This window comes from Hylaeus volcanicus, chromosome 4 (genome assembly GCF_026283585.1).
Source record: "Hylaeus volcanicus isolate JK05 chromosome 4, UHH_iyHylVolc1.0_haploid, whole genome shotgun sequence".
In the NCBI taxonomy this organism is placed as follows: domain Eukaryota; kingdom Metazoa; phylum Arthropoda; class Insecta; order Hymenoptera; family Colletidae; genus Hylaeus; species Hylaeus volcanicus.
In genome coordinates, this window is record NC_071979.1 from 2,511,969 (window position 1) to 2,525,081 (window position 13,113).

At 34.0% G+C, this 13,113-nt stretch overlaps 2 protein-coding genes across 5 annotated transcripts in view; both read left to right on the forward strand.

Moving 5' to 3' along the window:
* The first annotated feature begins 70 nt into the window (after window positions 1-70).
* LOC128874798 (uncharacterized) lies at window positions 71-2,860 on the forward strand. 2 transcript variants are annotated; one of them, XM_054119862.1, is made up of 2 exons: window positions 71-2,059; window positions 2,289-2,860. In XM_054119862.1, exon 1 carries the CDS (start codon window positions 784-786, stop codon window positions 2,056-2,058), a length of 1,275 nt encoding a protein of 424 aa, XP_053975837.1. In that variant the 5' UTR covers window positions 71-783; the 3' UTR covers window position 2,059; window positions 2,289-2,860. The 2 variants fall into 2 exon arrangements, with proteins under 2 accessions (XP_053975837.1, XP_053975838.1); XM_054119863.1 differs by having other exon boundaries at window positions 2,317-2,860.
* A 1,342-nt stretch (window positions 2,861-4,202) lies between these two features.
* Window positions 4,203-13,113, forward strand: part of LOC128874819 (protein qui-1) — a 42,711-nt gene continuing 33,800 nt past the window's right edge. For all 3 annotated transcript variants that reach the window (XR_008456699.1, XM_054119910.1, XM_054119911.1), the window contains exon 1: window positions 4,203-4,336. The gene's annotated coding sequence lies outside the window, so the exon portion shown is untranslated. The remainder of the gene's footprint in view (window positions 4,337-13,113) is intronic.

The following is a 13,113-nucleotide window of genomic DNA, read 5'->3' on the forward strand; positions in this document are numbered from 1 at the left end:
TTATAATGTTCGTGCATGAAACTTGGTATTTATGACTTCTTTGAGCAGCAAACTTTGAATCTGATATCAGAATTGCAAAATTCAAAATGGCGAATCCAATATGGCCGGTTAGTGTTTTCCGTTAATATTTCCTCAACGAAGCCTCAGACAATATTTTCGCTAAGGAAAAAGTTATTTCAAATCACCTCCCAAACCACCCCTTTCAAGGTGTTACAACATTTTTGAGACACCCTGTATACGATAGTCATCGGCTATAGTCGTAGGATTTTGTCCATCTCAATTTCAGCTACTATCTACTTTGATATATTGACCCTGTATTTTGAAAGTGCAGGAAACCTTTATTTGTTATTGCTTTGTTGTTAGTAAATAAACTTTGTTATTTGTTCCAACTAGTAGTATCCCTACAAATATAAGGCTTGTACTTGACTGCGTGAGTGTATTGACTCTAGCGTTTACAGTCGGCTATTATTATTGTTCAAAACTATCTGCGCGAAGTATAGCCAGAAACATTGTTAGAATGTCAAAACATAGTGTATTTCGTGAGTTTTCAGTTACTTATTGAATTATTATATTATATATATTCATAAAGTGACATTTTTCGACCTCCACTATGCTCTTCTTTGCTCTTCTTCGATAACCTATTTGCTGTTGCAACTTCGTGTTGAAACGTATACAAAACTCGTTTATGCACCATAACCAAATATTTTTACAGTAAACGTAACTAGAACGATGGTTGGCACTTTTTCTTTCTAATGTTCACCCCATATAAAAAAATAGATAATAATGGATATGGAAACAAGTAGTCCATCTGGCGAATCAATAAAGAAAAGTAAAAGAAAGAAAAGAGCTAGGGTAAAGTCAACACCTTCAGACGAGGATGATCCACTAGCTACTGATCCACTAGCTACTGATCCACTAGCTACTGATCCAATACCTAATGATCCACTAGCTATTGATCCACTAGCTAGGGTAAGGGTAAACTCAATATCTTCAGACAAGAATTTTCTTCCTGCGTGGAATGATCCACTAGCTAAAGATCCACTAGCTAACGAAGAGTATGAATCCAACACGGAGAAAGACGATTCTGACTCTCATTCATCATCAGACGAGGAATCGATATTCAACAGCATTCAGTATGCACCGTTCAACAGCATTCAACGGAATTCAACACCAAATCTATATTTGGAAGAAGAGAAACTTCTAATCGAAAACGTTGATTGCAATAATCCTTTAGCTGTATTCAAAATATTCTTCACTGACTATATAGCAGAAATAATGGTCGAAGAAACGAATAAATATGCCGAACAATGTATGAATTCTGTATCGAACAGGAGAAAGAACTGGAAACCTGTTACAAGAGACGAGATAAATACATTTGTTGGTATATTGCTAATCATGGGTGTTGTGCAACTACCAAAACTCAGGCTATACTGGTGTAAAAGGGCCATGTATATGAACACGTGCATAAAAAGGAGCATGCTGCGTGATCGTTTTCTATCCATATTGAGATATTTACATTTTTCGGATGACTCAACAGCTCAAATAGAAGACCGATTGCAGAAAATTAGAAATATCGTAGAGAAAACTTTTGTTTGTAATAACGAAAAAACGGAGGGTGATTTGTCTAAACAACTGTTGACTTACTATACTTGTTTGTGGAAAAGAGTTAAGTGGTACCAAAAAATTATAATAGAATTAATATGCGGGACGTGCCTAATAAATGCGTGGTATATAAATAAAAAATGGGGTACCAACTATATTAATATTTTAAAATTTAGGGAACGAATTATTTATCAGTTGTTGCCCAATGATCACGACGTTAAAAAAATGAAAATTGAAACACCAGCAATTCCAAATAAAGAATTACATTTTTTGGAACAATATAAAGAGCCTTCGAGCAAGTCAAGAAAAAGATGTAAGCAATGTTACAAACGGTTATCTGAGAACAAGGGTAGAGTTTGTGCCACAAGGACTGCAAAGAAGGTGTCGACTTATTGCAATGGTTGCGAGGGGCAGCCACCACTCTGTTTTGAGTGTTTTAAAGAATTACATAGTTAAGGTACACGATAAGTTAGGATTATAATATTCAATTATTATCTTTAGAACCGAATTTTTACTTACGTTTATAATATTATGTTTAGTTTGTAATATTGAATCGTAATGTTTTTAGTATCGAATTTTTGTAGTTTATGTTTATAATATTATTTTTAGTTATATTTATAATATTCAGATAAAATAAATCTACTACTTTTTTTTTTATAAATATATTTAAATTTCCATTATTGCAGTTTTCAACCATATAGTAATTGTTTCCAGTTGGTTTTTTTCGCTGTCTGATAGAACATTCAAGCGTATACAGGGCCGGTGTGTCCTTCTGCGGGGCCTGAATCCACATTCAAATCCTACGCTTAAATTTTACAACGAGGAATTATTTATTCACAAATGCCGTTACATATTATATATTTTTTATAAGATGAATATTAAATAATAATACTTTGACGATTTTTGTCACTCCTTTTTTAAACTGAATCATCGCTACTAAAAAAATGTCTTGCATCTGTTGATGGTATCATCATTCTGTAAGAAGTTAATCAAATTCGATGCCTTTTGATTGGGTAATTTTCGTTGACTGCGGGGCCTCTTGAGACGCGGGGCCCGGTTCTGGCGAACGCGCTGAACCTGCCTTGCGTCGGCCCTGAGTGTGTACCGCCGGTGGTACACGCCGCCCGACGAGAGATTGGAACCTGCCTTGCGTCTGCCCTGAGTGTATTTTGATTTGATTCTTTATTACAGTGTGAGTCCTGACGGACTGATTACACTGTTCAACAGTACAAAAATATATTTCTATTCGCACCAATAATTTTGTATGTTTTCCTTCTCAAATTGCGACTTGAGTACCCAAAATTTCAAAACACCCGTTTACACGAGTCCTCGTGTTTCTTTAAATAAGAAATTTATTAGATTTGCGTAAAAATTAGTACATTATTGGTTTTGTGGTCGCTGATTATGAATCTGATATAAAAATTTCGAAATTCAAAATGGCGGATTCAATATGGCCGACATGTATATTAGAAATTGTTGAGTTTTGCGTAAAAATTGGTACAATATGGGTTTTGTGGTCGCTGAATATGAATCTGACATTAGAATTTCGAAATTCAAAATGGCGGATTCACTATGACCGACATGTATATTAGAAATTGGTGAGTTTTGGGTAAAAATTGGTACAATATGGGTTTTGTGGTCACTGAATATGAATCTGATTTTATAAACAATAAAATAAAGATAGCAAACGTACTTTTATTGTTTATAAAGTTTTAAGGCCGAAATTGCAAAATCAGGCCTTGGAGTCGCACCCGCCAAAGTGTAACGAATATATTAAAATCAGAATTATTAGAAAATATTGCTTCTTTGCTTCAATATCCTGAAAAATCGCCCTTTCCTCGTCTTTCCTGCAATTGTTGTATCGCCCTCTCTGTCCTTGTCCCGGAGTTTCCTACTTTTTACGCAACTGTCGCTGAAGTCAACTCGGAGTTTGGGTCTGGCTCCTGCGCACCTTTAATTTACCTTACCCATTGAGCTCTATCCTAACTGGAGTGTGAACTGCGAGAGAGATGCAAGATGAGTGGTTCCGTTGGTACTATCCTATAGCAAATTAATGTGTGGAGGGAGAACAGACTCCTCTTTGTTTGAATTTCGCGGCATTCTAAGAATTATTTACAGATTAATTATGTACAGATTTAAACTTTATTTCCTTTTTATTTATATATAAAACGATAGAAACATTAATAATAATGACATAATAATGAAATAGTATACATAATTTACATACCATAATTTATCATACAAATATATACAATTTGGTATAGAGCTAAATTTTATTATTTGTCACAATTCAATTTATATTGTATTTATCCAATTTTATGCGGAAAAAAATCTGAAAGTAACTCACTCGACAATGCTCAGCGATGCTCGGATAGGTTATGTTACGGCATACGTTTGTTCCCCCTCTTCAAATAAATTTGCTATAGGATAATACCGGAACCATCCGTTTTGCATTTCTCTCGGACCTCCGTCGCCTCTACTTCTTCCTACAGTTGTTCACACTCCAGTTAGGATAGAGCTCAATGCTTTACCTCACGGTAAGGTTTCTGCTTGAACAACCCCCCACCAGATGGTGCTTTACGAACTTGTTCCCAGGTGAACGTGCGTGTGCGCATGCGCGTCGACCTATCGCTTCACTCGAGCCACGCTCGGGCCTCGGTGTCAGAGTCAGCACAGTGGTGCGGCGCCCGTGCTGAGGGTTGGTGTTTCTCGTCTCAGTCAAGGCGACAGACCGGTAAGCGCCTTTTCATCCGTTTTTTTACATTCTTCATTCGGCCCGCGTGAATCATTTCATTCATGATTTTTCCCGTTAACGTTTATTTTCGCTCGGCTCTCGATAACCATCGTATTTCCTTGAACTTTTTCGAGGATGCTGGGTGTGTTGTAGTTATTTTGAGAAAATTAGGATTGGTCTTTTTTGAGAGCCCGTGGCTCGATAAACATACCCCCACTCCGACCGCCATTTTGACTCGTCCTTACCGATCGATAGGAAGAAGATAATTGGAAATATTACCGACGCGGTGATTGTTCCTTGACGCGTCGAATTACGAAATCTAATTACTATCGCTTACCGATTGACAGGTGGCGCGTTGATTCTTCTTCCAGGTGAATTGATCGGCTGTTTTTACATCATTTTTCCCTCCTTCCCGCTTGCCCTAACACTATTTACGATTTAAATACGATAACCGTTTTTACGTGTCGTCCTGTTTCACCGTTTCTTCGTTTCCGTCGTCGGCTAATCGCATCGAGGATGTATGTAAATCTCAGAAAATATTTGAACAACTTTAAATAAACGTGGAACGCTGTTGACGATGGATTAGTTGTATTAAATGCCACTCTTGGAACATTTTCATTTTCAAAATTATTTCCCGTTCGATCTTACATATAAGAAAGTAATTTTTCATTTGCTCAGGTATAACATTAGATCCTTCGCTTTTAGATAGCCTTTTTTGGTTATCGAAGCAAATTTAATTTAAATAAGAAAAATTATTTTCTCGAATATAGTATTTTTTATTATTCTATGTTATTAAATTAACGCGATCTGTAACGACGAAAATCGACGTAAAGATTAGGATTGTATATGATTATATAATCATGTGGAAGGATAAACAAAAACCACGTGGAAAATTTTATGTTATATTATCCGCTACTCTTAACATTTTTAATTAGTTAAACATAAAATAAAATGAATCCATTACCTTGCATTAGAAGACAATGTAGTTAATAAATGTTGGTATGTGTTCATAATACAATTAAATTAATAGAAATTTATTTGAAAACAGAAATAGTAACAATTTTATTCGTTTAGATAATGAATAGTTACATTTATTATTTCTCGAAATGTTTTATCTTATAATCAAAATGTAATTTTTATCAATGAGTAACGGGTAAAGAGTCCTCTATTTTTTATTCCTTAGTCGAAACTTTTATCTAGATAACAATTTCAGCCATTGTTACTTGAAAACATAAATGAATTAAATTAGAATAAAAGATTCTAACGCTGCTCTTTAATACAAACTTTTTGACAATTACAAACTTAGTAATTGGTTTCAACTGGAAGAATAATCTGCAAAATAATGCAAGGATATTTAAATAAAAACTTGAGTTCATACATAATATTTTCGTGTACTGAAGGTTTTTTTTTAATTACATCTGTAATTTGCTGTTTATATTTATAACATTGAACGTTAAAAAAATGTACAAATAAAAAATGGCACAAAATAGCGCTAAATGAGTAATTTTAATTCAGTTATTTTTGTAAAATACATAATTATGATTGATTACAAATAATCCACATTGTATATATCAAACATTATACAGGGTGTCCCAAAAATGTTGGAGTTTCTTGAAAAAGGGTGGTTCGGAGGGTGATTTGAAACAATATTTTCGGTAAGAAAAACGTTGTTTCAAATCACCCCCCGAACCACCCCTCTCAAGGAACTCTAATATTTTTGAGACACCCTGTATATCGGTGATATAGAAGGTTTGTCAAAATTGTGTTTAAACATATTTTGCTAAAATACAATATTTTCGAGTTATTATGTTGTACAAGTTAAAGTAGGACACCTTGTATGTATTATACAGGGTTTCCCAAAAATGTTGGAGGTCATTAAACGAGGTGGTTCGGGGGATGATTTGAAGCAACTTTTTCCTTAGCGAAAATGTTGTCCGAGGCTTCGTTAAGGAGATATTAATAGATAAAGCTCGGCCAATCAGAGCGCGAGGATGCCGGCAGATCGCATGCGGTAGGCGTGGCTGCGCGCTAGGCGGTCGCGCCCACCCGCATACTCGCGTTTTGATTGGTCGGCGTTTTCTCTTAATATCTCCTAAACGAAGCCTCGGACAACATTTTCGCTAAGGAAAAAATTGTTTCAAATCACGCCCTGAATCACCCCTTTCAAGGATCTCCAGAATTTTTGGGACATCCTGTATATATCATTATATATAGGTCAAACTCGTGTGTAAGTACAATGACAAATGTTAAATTATTAATTTATGTAATTGCATTAAATTTGATCTCGCGAATAGCATTAATTATTAATAAATGATTATAGAGTAATCAATATTTAGTAGATATGGAATGAATATTCAGAGTGAACGTAATTACGTAAATTATGAATTTATTATTTGTAAAATAGTGTTATGAATCTGTTGATAGAAATATGAAACATAATCGAGAGTAAAATATATTTACTAATTAATTAAATAACTAATTAAATAAATAATATTAGTTTTAGAATCTGTTTTTAGCTCTTTTCTTCTACTATTTCATTTCATCTTTAAACATTTATGAGAAAAATAGCATTTAAGCTCTTCTCTATGTGCATCGCTAATTTTGCTGTAGTATAATAATAATATTCACGGAATTAAATAAAATTTAATATATCGCAATTAAATTACTAGATAAATTACAATTTCCACTTCTTTGTCACCTTAATTGAGACACCCTGTGTATTAAAAATTCGACGAGGTCTATATTCTTGAGCACACGTGCACAACTATTAATAGATCTTATTTCTTTTACCATGTTAGTGTATCTTCGCGCTATCCATTATTATACTTATCTTGTTACTCATTTTACGTAATTTATTTTCACACCTATTTTTATCTTTGCGCCGGCATTTACTTTCACTGACGGTTTCATTTTTCCTTTTTAATTATATTCACTTATCAGCTTCTCGTGTCTAGTCTCGTCTATTTTTTTCAGTGGAAGTTCAACTTGGTTAGTTTTCAAACAAATTCAATATTCTTATATTATTTTTTTTAACGTATTAGATGAGTTAAACTTATTTACAAAGACAGAAATGTAGAAGTTGTACTTACTTATAAAAGTAGAATTGTTAATGTTAAAGATTGAAGCTAAAGTTATTTATGAAAGTAGAAATACTGTAAAAAATAAAAAAAAATATATTTGAAAAAAAATAAAGGTTCGTCAAAAGGTTTGTTTTTCAATCAAAAATAATAGCAACACATCTCACTAAATTCTTCTTAATAACTTTTTTTATATTGTATTTGATTAACGAGTCACTCGTTATGGCATTATTATAGTTTCTCAAAAATTCTTCTTCATCATATTGACCATATTAACAACGGAAAAACTTTGAATTTTCGAAAAGGAAATGATTGTTTTATAAAAATTATTTTGAAGAATAGCACACACAATTTCTATAATAATTAAATTTATTTCGTATCTCTTCTCTTGAACATTTTATAATTACATTCATAATCACGTGAAAACTCACGGTTTTTTTTTTTAAGGAGATTTTTCCATTTTTAAAATGGTTTCATTGCAACAACAAAATTTAGTTCGCTATCAAAATCATTTGAACAACATTTCCGGCCGAGCTTCAACCTTTTTTTAAAATAGCCAATTGTCAAACTTACTTTGCTACGTGAATTTGTTTTGAGTAGTCTTGAAATTGTATACAAAACATTTCCCTTTGAAAACGAGATTGCCTTTTGTGTCGAGTCTTTTATAAAATATGCTGCCTTTGGTTGTTCCGTGTTTTGAGCATTTTCAATATGCTAGCGAAGATAAGAAAAGCATACAAAACGTTTTTCCTTAGAGGACAACATCAAAGAGTAGTTCTGATATGTAGCTTTCACATGGTCCCTTTGACACAATGCTAATCGTATCGGGTAAAGGGAAACGAAAATATGTAGGCAAGTGAATGCAGATGAAATGCAAGGTATTTCAGCGTATCATACTAAAGCCAAAAGGGAGTCTAAATTTAATAAATTCAAATGGAGAACAATTAATATGTATAATTAATTATAATAATTAAAATAAAAGTTAAAAATATAAATATGATTTAATGCATGTGATTGTCAATGGGACTCGATAACCTTAAATATAAGTGATATGTTTAAATTTAATAAGTTTAAATAATTGAACTTAATATTATTTCAATATAATTATAGCACTACAGTGCATATTTATCGGCACATAAATTCAATAAATTTAAATGAAGAACAATTAATATGTATAATTAATTAATTCAAGTAAAAATTAAAAATACAAATACGATCTAATACATATGATCCAATGCGATTCGATAATCTTAAATGTAAGTGATATGTTTAAATTTAATAAATTCAAATAATTGAACTTAATGTTATTTCAATATAATTATAGAACTACAGTTTCATATTGTTGGACATATAAATTCAATAAATTCAAATGAAGAACAATTAACACGTTGACCACCACGTCACCCACATATGAGTGACAGGGATTTTCACTGAGAAATTAAATACATTAGTTCCAAAGGTGAGGTTCCATCACCCTCCGAACCACCTCTTTCAAGAAACTCTAATATTTTTGAGACACCCTGTACATCGGTGACATAGAAGGTCTGTCAAAATTGTGTTGAAACATTCTTTGCTAAAACACCATATTTTCGAGTTATTGTGGTGTACAAGTTAAAGTAGGACACCTTGTATGTATTATACAGGGTTTCCCAAAAATGTTGGAGGTCATTGAACGGGGTGGTTCGGGGGATGATTTGAAGCAACTTTTTCCTTAGCGAAAATGTTGTCCGAGACTCCGTTAAGGAGATATTAACGGAAAACCCCGACCAATCAGAGCGTGAGTATGCCGGTGGATCCCCCCGCGGTAGGCGTGGCTGCGCGCTAAGCGGCGGCGCCCACCGGCATACTCGCGCTCTGATTGGTCAGTGTTTTCTCTTAATATCTCCTTAACGAAGCCTCGGACAACATTTTCGTTAAGGAAAAAGTTGCTTCAAATCATCCCCCGAACCACCCCGTTCAATGACCTCCAACATTTTTGGGACACCCTGTATTTTGTATAGGATATACAAATCGACTTGTAGCTATAGTAACGTTAATTGTTTCCATGTTGAAATATAATATGTTGCCAGTGGTATTTTGCGGCGTTGAATATCGTAGTATAATTGGTGTTTATGGAAAACTATTTTAAAACATTAAAATCTCAAAAATCCAAGTGTTCGTATAACTTTGATACACAGTGTAAGTGGATTCTAATGAACACACTTGGTTACATGAATTCTTTGCTTATCGATGGACTCATATAAATGGAGTTTTACTGTATTATTATTATTATTTTATTATTATTATTATTATAGTCGTTATTGTTGTTATCATTATCGGAATAGAATATTGCACATCTCTGACTTGAATCTGAATCTGAATCTCTTAACATTATTGAAGCGAATGACGTCTTCGTTGTGACATTCTTTTCTTGTTGAAAGATCCAATGTTCTATTATTATCGACAGAAAGAAAAGTCGTAACCGAAGTGACAAGCATTTTACCGGATCGAACGAAACCAGTTTCCGTATAGTGCACTCAACGTCAGCAACAAGAACTACTCGGGAAATCGGTGAAACATCCATTTAACGAGGTCCTTTGGAAAATTTTGCGGAATCGGAGTTCTATTAAAATTAAAGTGGATAAGATCGAATCTTCGCGAAGCGAGAACTGATGGGAGATGGGAGGGGATTCAAAGAGGTTGCATTCAGAGAAGAAAACGATCAATGGCAGAGATGAAAAAGTTCCTGTCTAGGTGGATATTTCGAACGAAGACTAGATGAATAAATTACTGTTTCTTTTGGGAGGTATAATGAGAAAATCGTCACGAAATTTGAAACGGAAATGTATCACAGAAATGGGAGAGATTCAGTGGTGAAAATTTTCCGAAAAGCTAACCAAAATGAAATATAGACACTTACATTTGTATAACGGTATCCATGAGTTATTTAGATCCCAAATTGTGAATTTGATATCAGAATTACAAAATTCAAAATGGCGGATCTAATATGGCCGACTTGTATGTTATACATTTATTGAATATTCATGAAACTTGGTATTTACGAGCTATTTGGCTTGCAAATAACGAAGTTGATATCAGAATTTCAAAAATTCAAAATGGTGGATCCAACATGGCCGATTGATATATTATACATTTATGTGATATTCATGAAACTTGGTGTTTGAGTTATTCACGTTGCAAGTTATGAATTTGATATCAGAATTTCAAAAATTCAAAATGGTGGATCCAACATGGCCGACTGATATATTATACATTTATGTGATATTCATGAAACTTGGTATTTATGAGTTACTCACGTTGCAAATTACGAATTCGATATCAGAATTACAAAATTGAAAATGGCGGATCTAATATGGCCGACATGTATATTAAAATAATTGTTAAATTTTCATGAAACTTGGTATTTTTGAGTTATTTAGGCCGCAAATTACGAATCTGATATCAGAATTGCAAAATTCAAAATGGAGGATTCAATATGGCCGACGTGTATATTAAAAAATTATTAGATTTTCATGAAACTTGGTATATATACTGGCATATACAACTATTGTTCTACATCGGAAATAACATTATCAGTGTAGCCAAACCATACAATTTTTACTTTTCTTATTGAGGGATTCTGTAGTGAATAAGTTATTATCAAATTTTTGTTCTTTTTATTATTGACAATAATTATAATTATAAAAAAACTAAACATCTGCATATGTGGCCAGGGGGCAAGAGGTTAAGCATTTTATACGTATTATAATACGTATACATATATTATAATTATAATTCTAACAATTACAAATAATTATATATTACAATTGTAATTAAACCAATTAATTATACCAAAAGCTGCTCAAGTTCACATTAAAGTATATTTATTTCAAACTTGCCAGCTTGTTTACAAAATAAGTTTCCGGTGCAACACTTTCCCCTAATAATACATCTTAGTGGCGTGCAACCTGATATCGAAAACCTTCCGGCAAAGCGTCAGATACCAACTTGAAAATTCAATCGACAATTTGAACAATTCGCCGTTGTTCGTCTAAATATTGATTCTATATCAAAGTTCTGATTATATGGCTACCATAGCTGCACCACATCACAATAGCGCGCATAGGCGCTAGCAGTAGACCGCTTTATTGACGTTAAGTGCACTATGTGGTACCTTGGCGTAATCTGATGCAGAAAATGCTCTTTGACCAGAACGACGAATTTCGCGCGTTATCGATTGTCCCTCGAAACGAACCCTTTGTTCCGAGCAATCAGTTGAGAGGAAGCCATTATCGTCTGCAAAGACGGACGAAATTCAAGTGTTTGATGAAAACCCCTGAAAGAACCGATTGTTTGTAATTTTAGCCGTTTCTTTGCTGGAACTGCTGGATATTGATATTTGGAATGTCCAATAATGAAAACTTTCACTCTTGGATGAATCTTTACTTTGTCTCGTGTTCTTAGTTTTACAGTATCTTGCGATGTATCCTTTTTTTATTGCACTTTATTCATACGTTGTAAGAAATAGTAATAATAACGATGTCCAAGTAATATTCACGGAAAATAAAGTAAAAGTGCAGTATAATGACCAAACCTTACTAACTGGTACAAAATTACTTTTTAAAAAATTACGTACTTACTTTTTTACAAAATTAATTTCTAATGTCAAGTTTTGAGGTTGAGAATACATGGTGGGGTCTCTAATCAATAAATTGGCACTCCACATACACTTCTTATCAAACTGTATATATTTTAATATTATAAAGGTTTTTTGGCGGGCTGGTTCCAAATCCGAACTCAAAATTTAGAAATTCAAAATGGCGGAACCAATATGGCGGACCAAAATGCGAAAAATGATTTGATTTTTATGAAACTTGATATATAAGGGTTTTTTGGTGGGCTGATTCCAAATTGGAAGTAAAAATGTAAAAATCAAAATAGCAAATCCAATATGGCGGATCAAAATGTGAAAAGTGATTTGATTTTTATGAAACTTGATATATAAGGGTTTTTGGGAAGACTGATTAAAAATCTGAAATCATAATTTAGAAATTCAAAATAGCAAATCCAATATGGAGGACCAAAATGCGAAAAGTGATTTGATTTTGATGAAACTTGATATATAAGGATTCTTGGGAGGGCTGATTCCAAATTTGAAATCAAAATTTAGAAATTCAAAATAGTAAATCCAATATGGCGGATAAAAATGCGAAAAGTGATTTGATTTTTATGAAACGTGGTATACAGGGTGTCTTAAAAGTCGGGGAGGAGCCGGAAATGGTGGGGCAGCTGAGACGATTCTGAACAACAATTTCCTTTGCAAAAATGTCGGATGGGGCTTCGTTAAGGAGATATTAAACGAAAACCTCGACCAATCAGAGCGCGCGTAGACCGTTCGAGCGGCCGCGGTAGCGAAGGCTACGCGCTAGGCGGCAGCGTCAATGTCCTTCGATGCACGTCGAGTCACTTGTTCGCGTACAAGCGCGGCCATCAGCGCGTAGCCTTCGCTACCGCGGCCGCTCGAACGGTCTACGCGCGCTCTGATTGGTCGAGGTTTTCGTTTAATATCTCCTTAACGAAGCCCCATCCGACATTTTTGCAAAGGAAATTGTTGTTCAGAATCGTCTCAGCTACCCCCCATTTCCAGCTCCTCCCTGACTTTTGGGACACCCTGTATAAGTGTTTTGTGGGGGGCTGATTTCAAATCTGAAATAGAAATTT

What these genes read in the sequence shown, in the direction of transcription:
- LOC128874798 (XM_054119862.1), top strand. Translation starts at nt 784, where the DNA reads ATGGATATGGAAACAAGTAGTCCATCTGGCGAATCAATAAAGAAAAGT.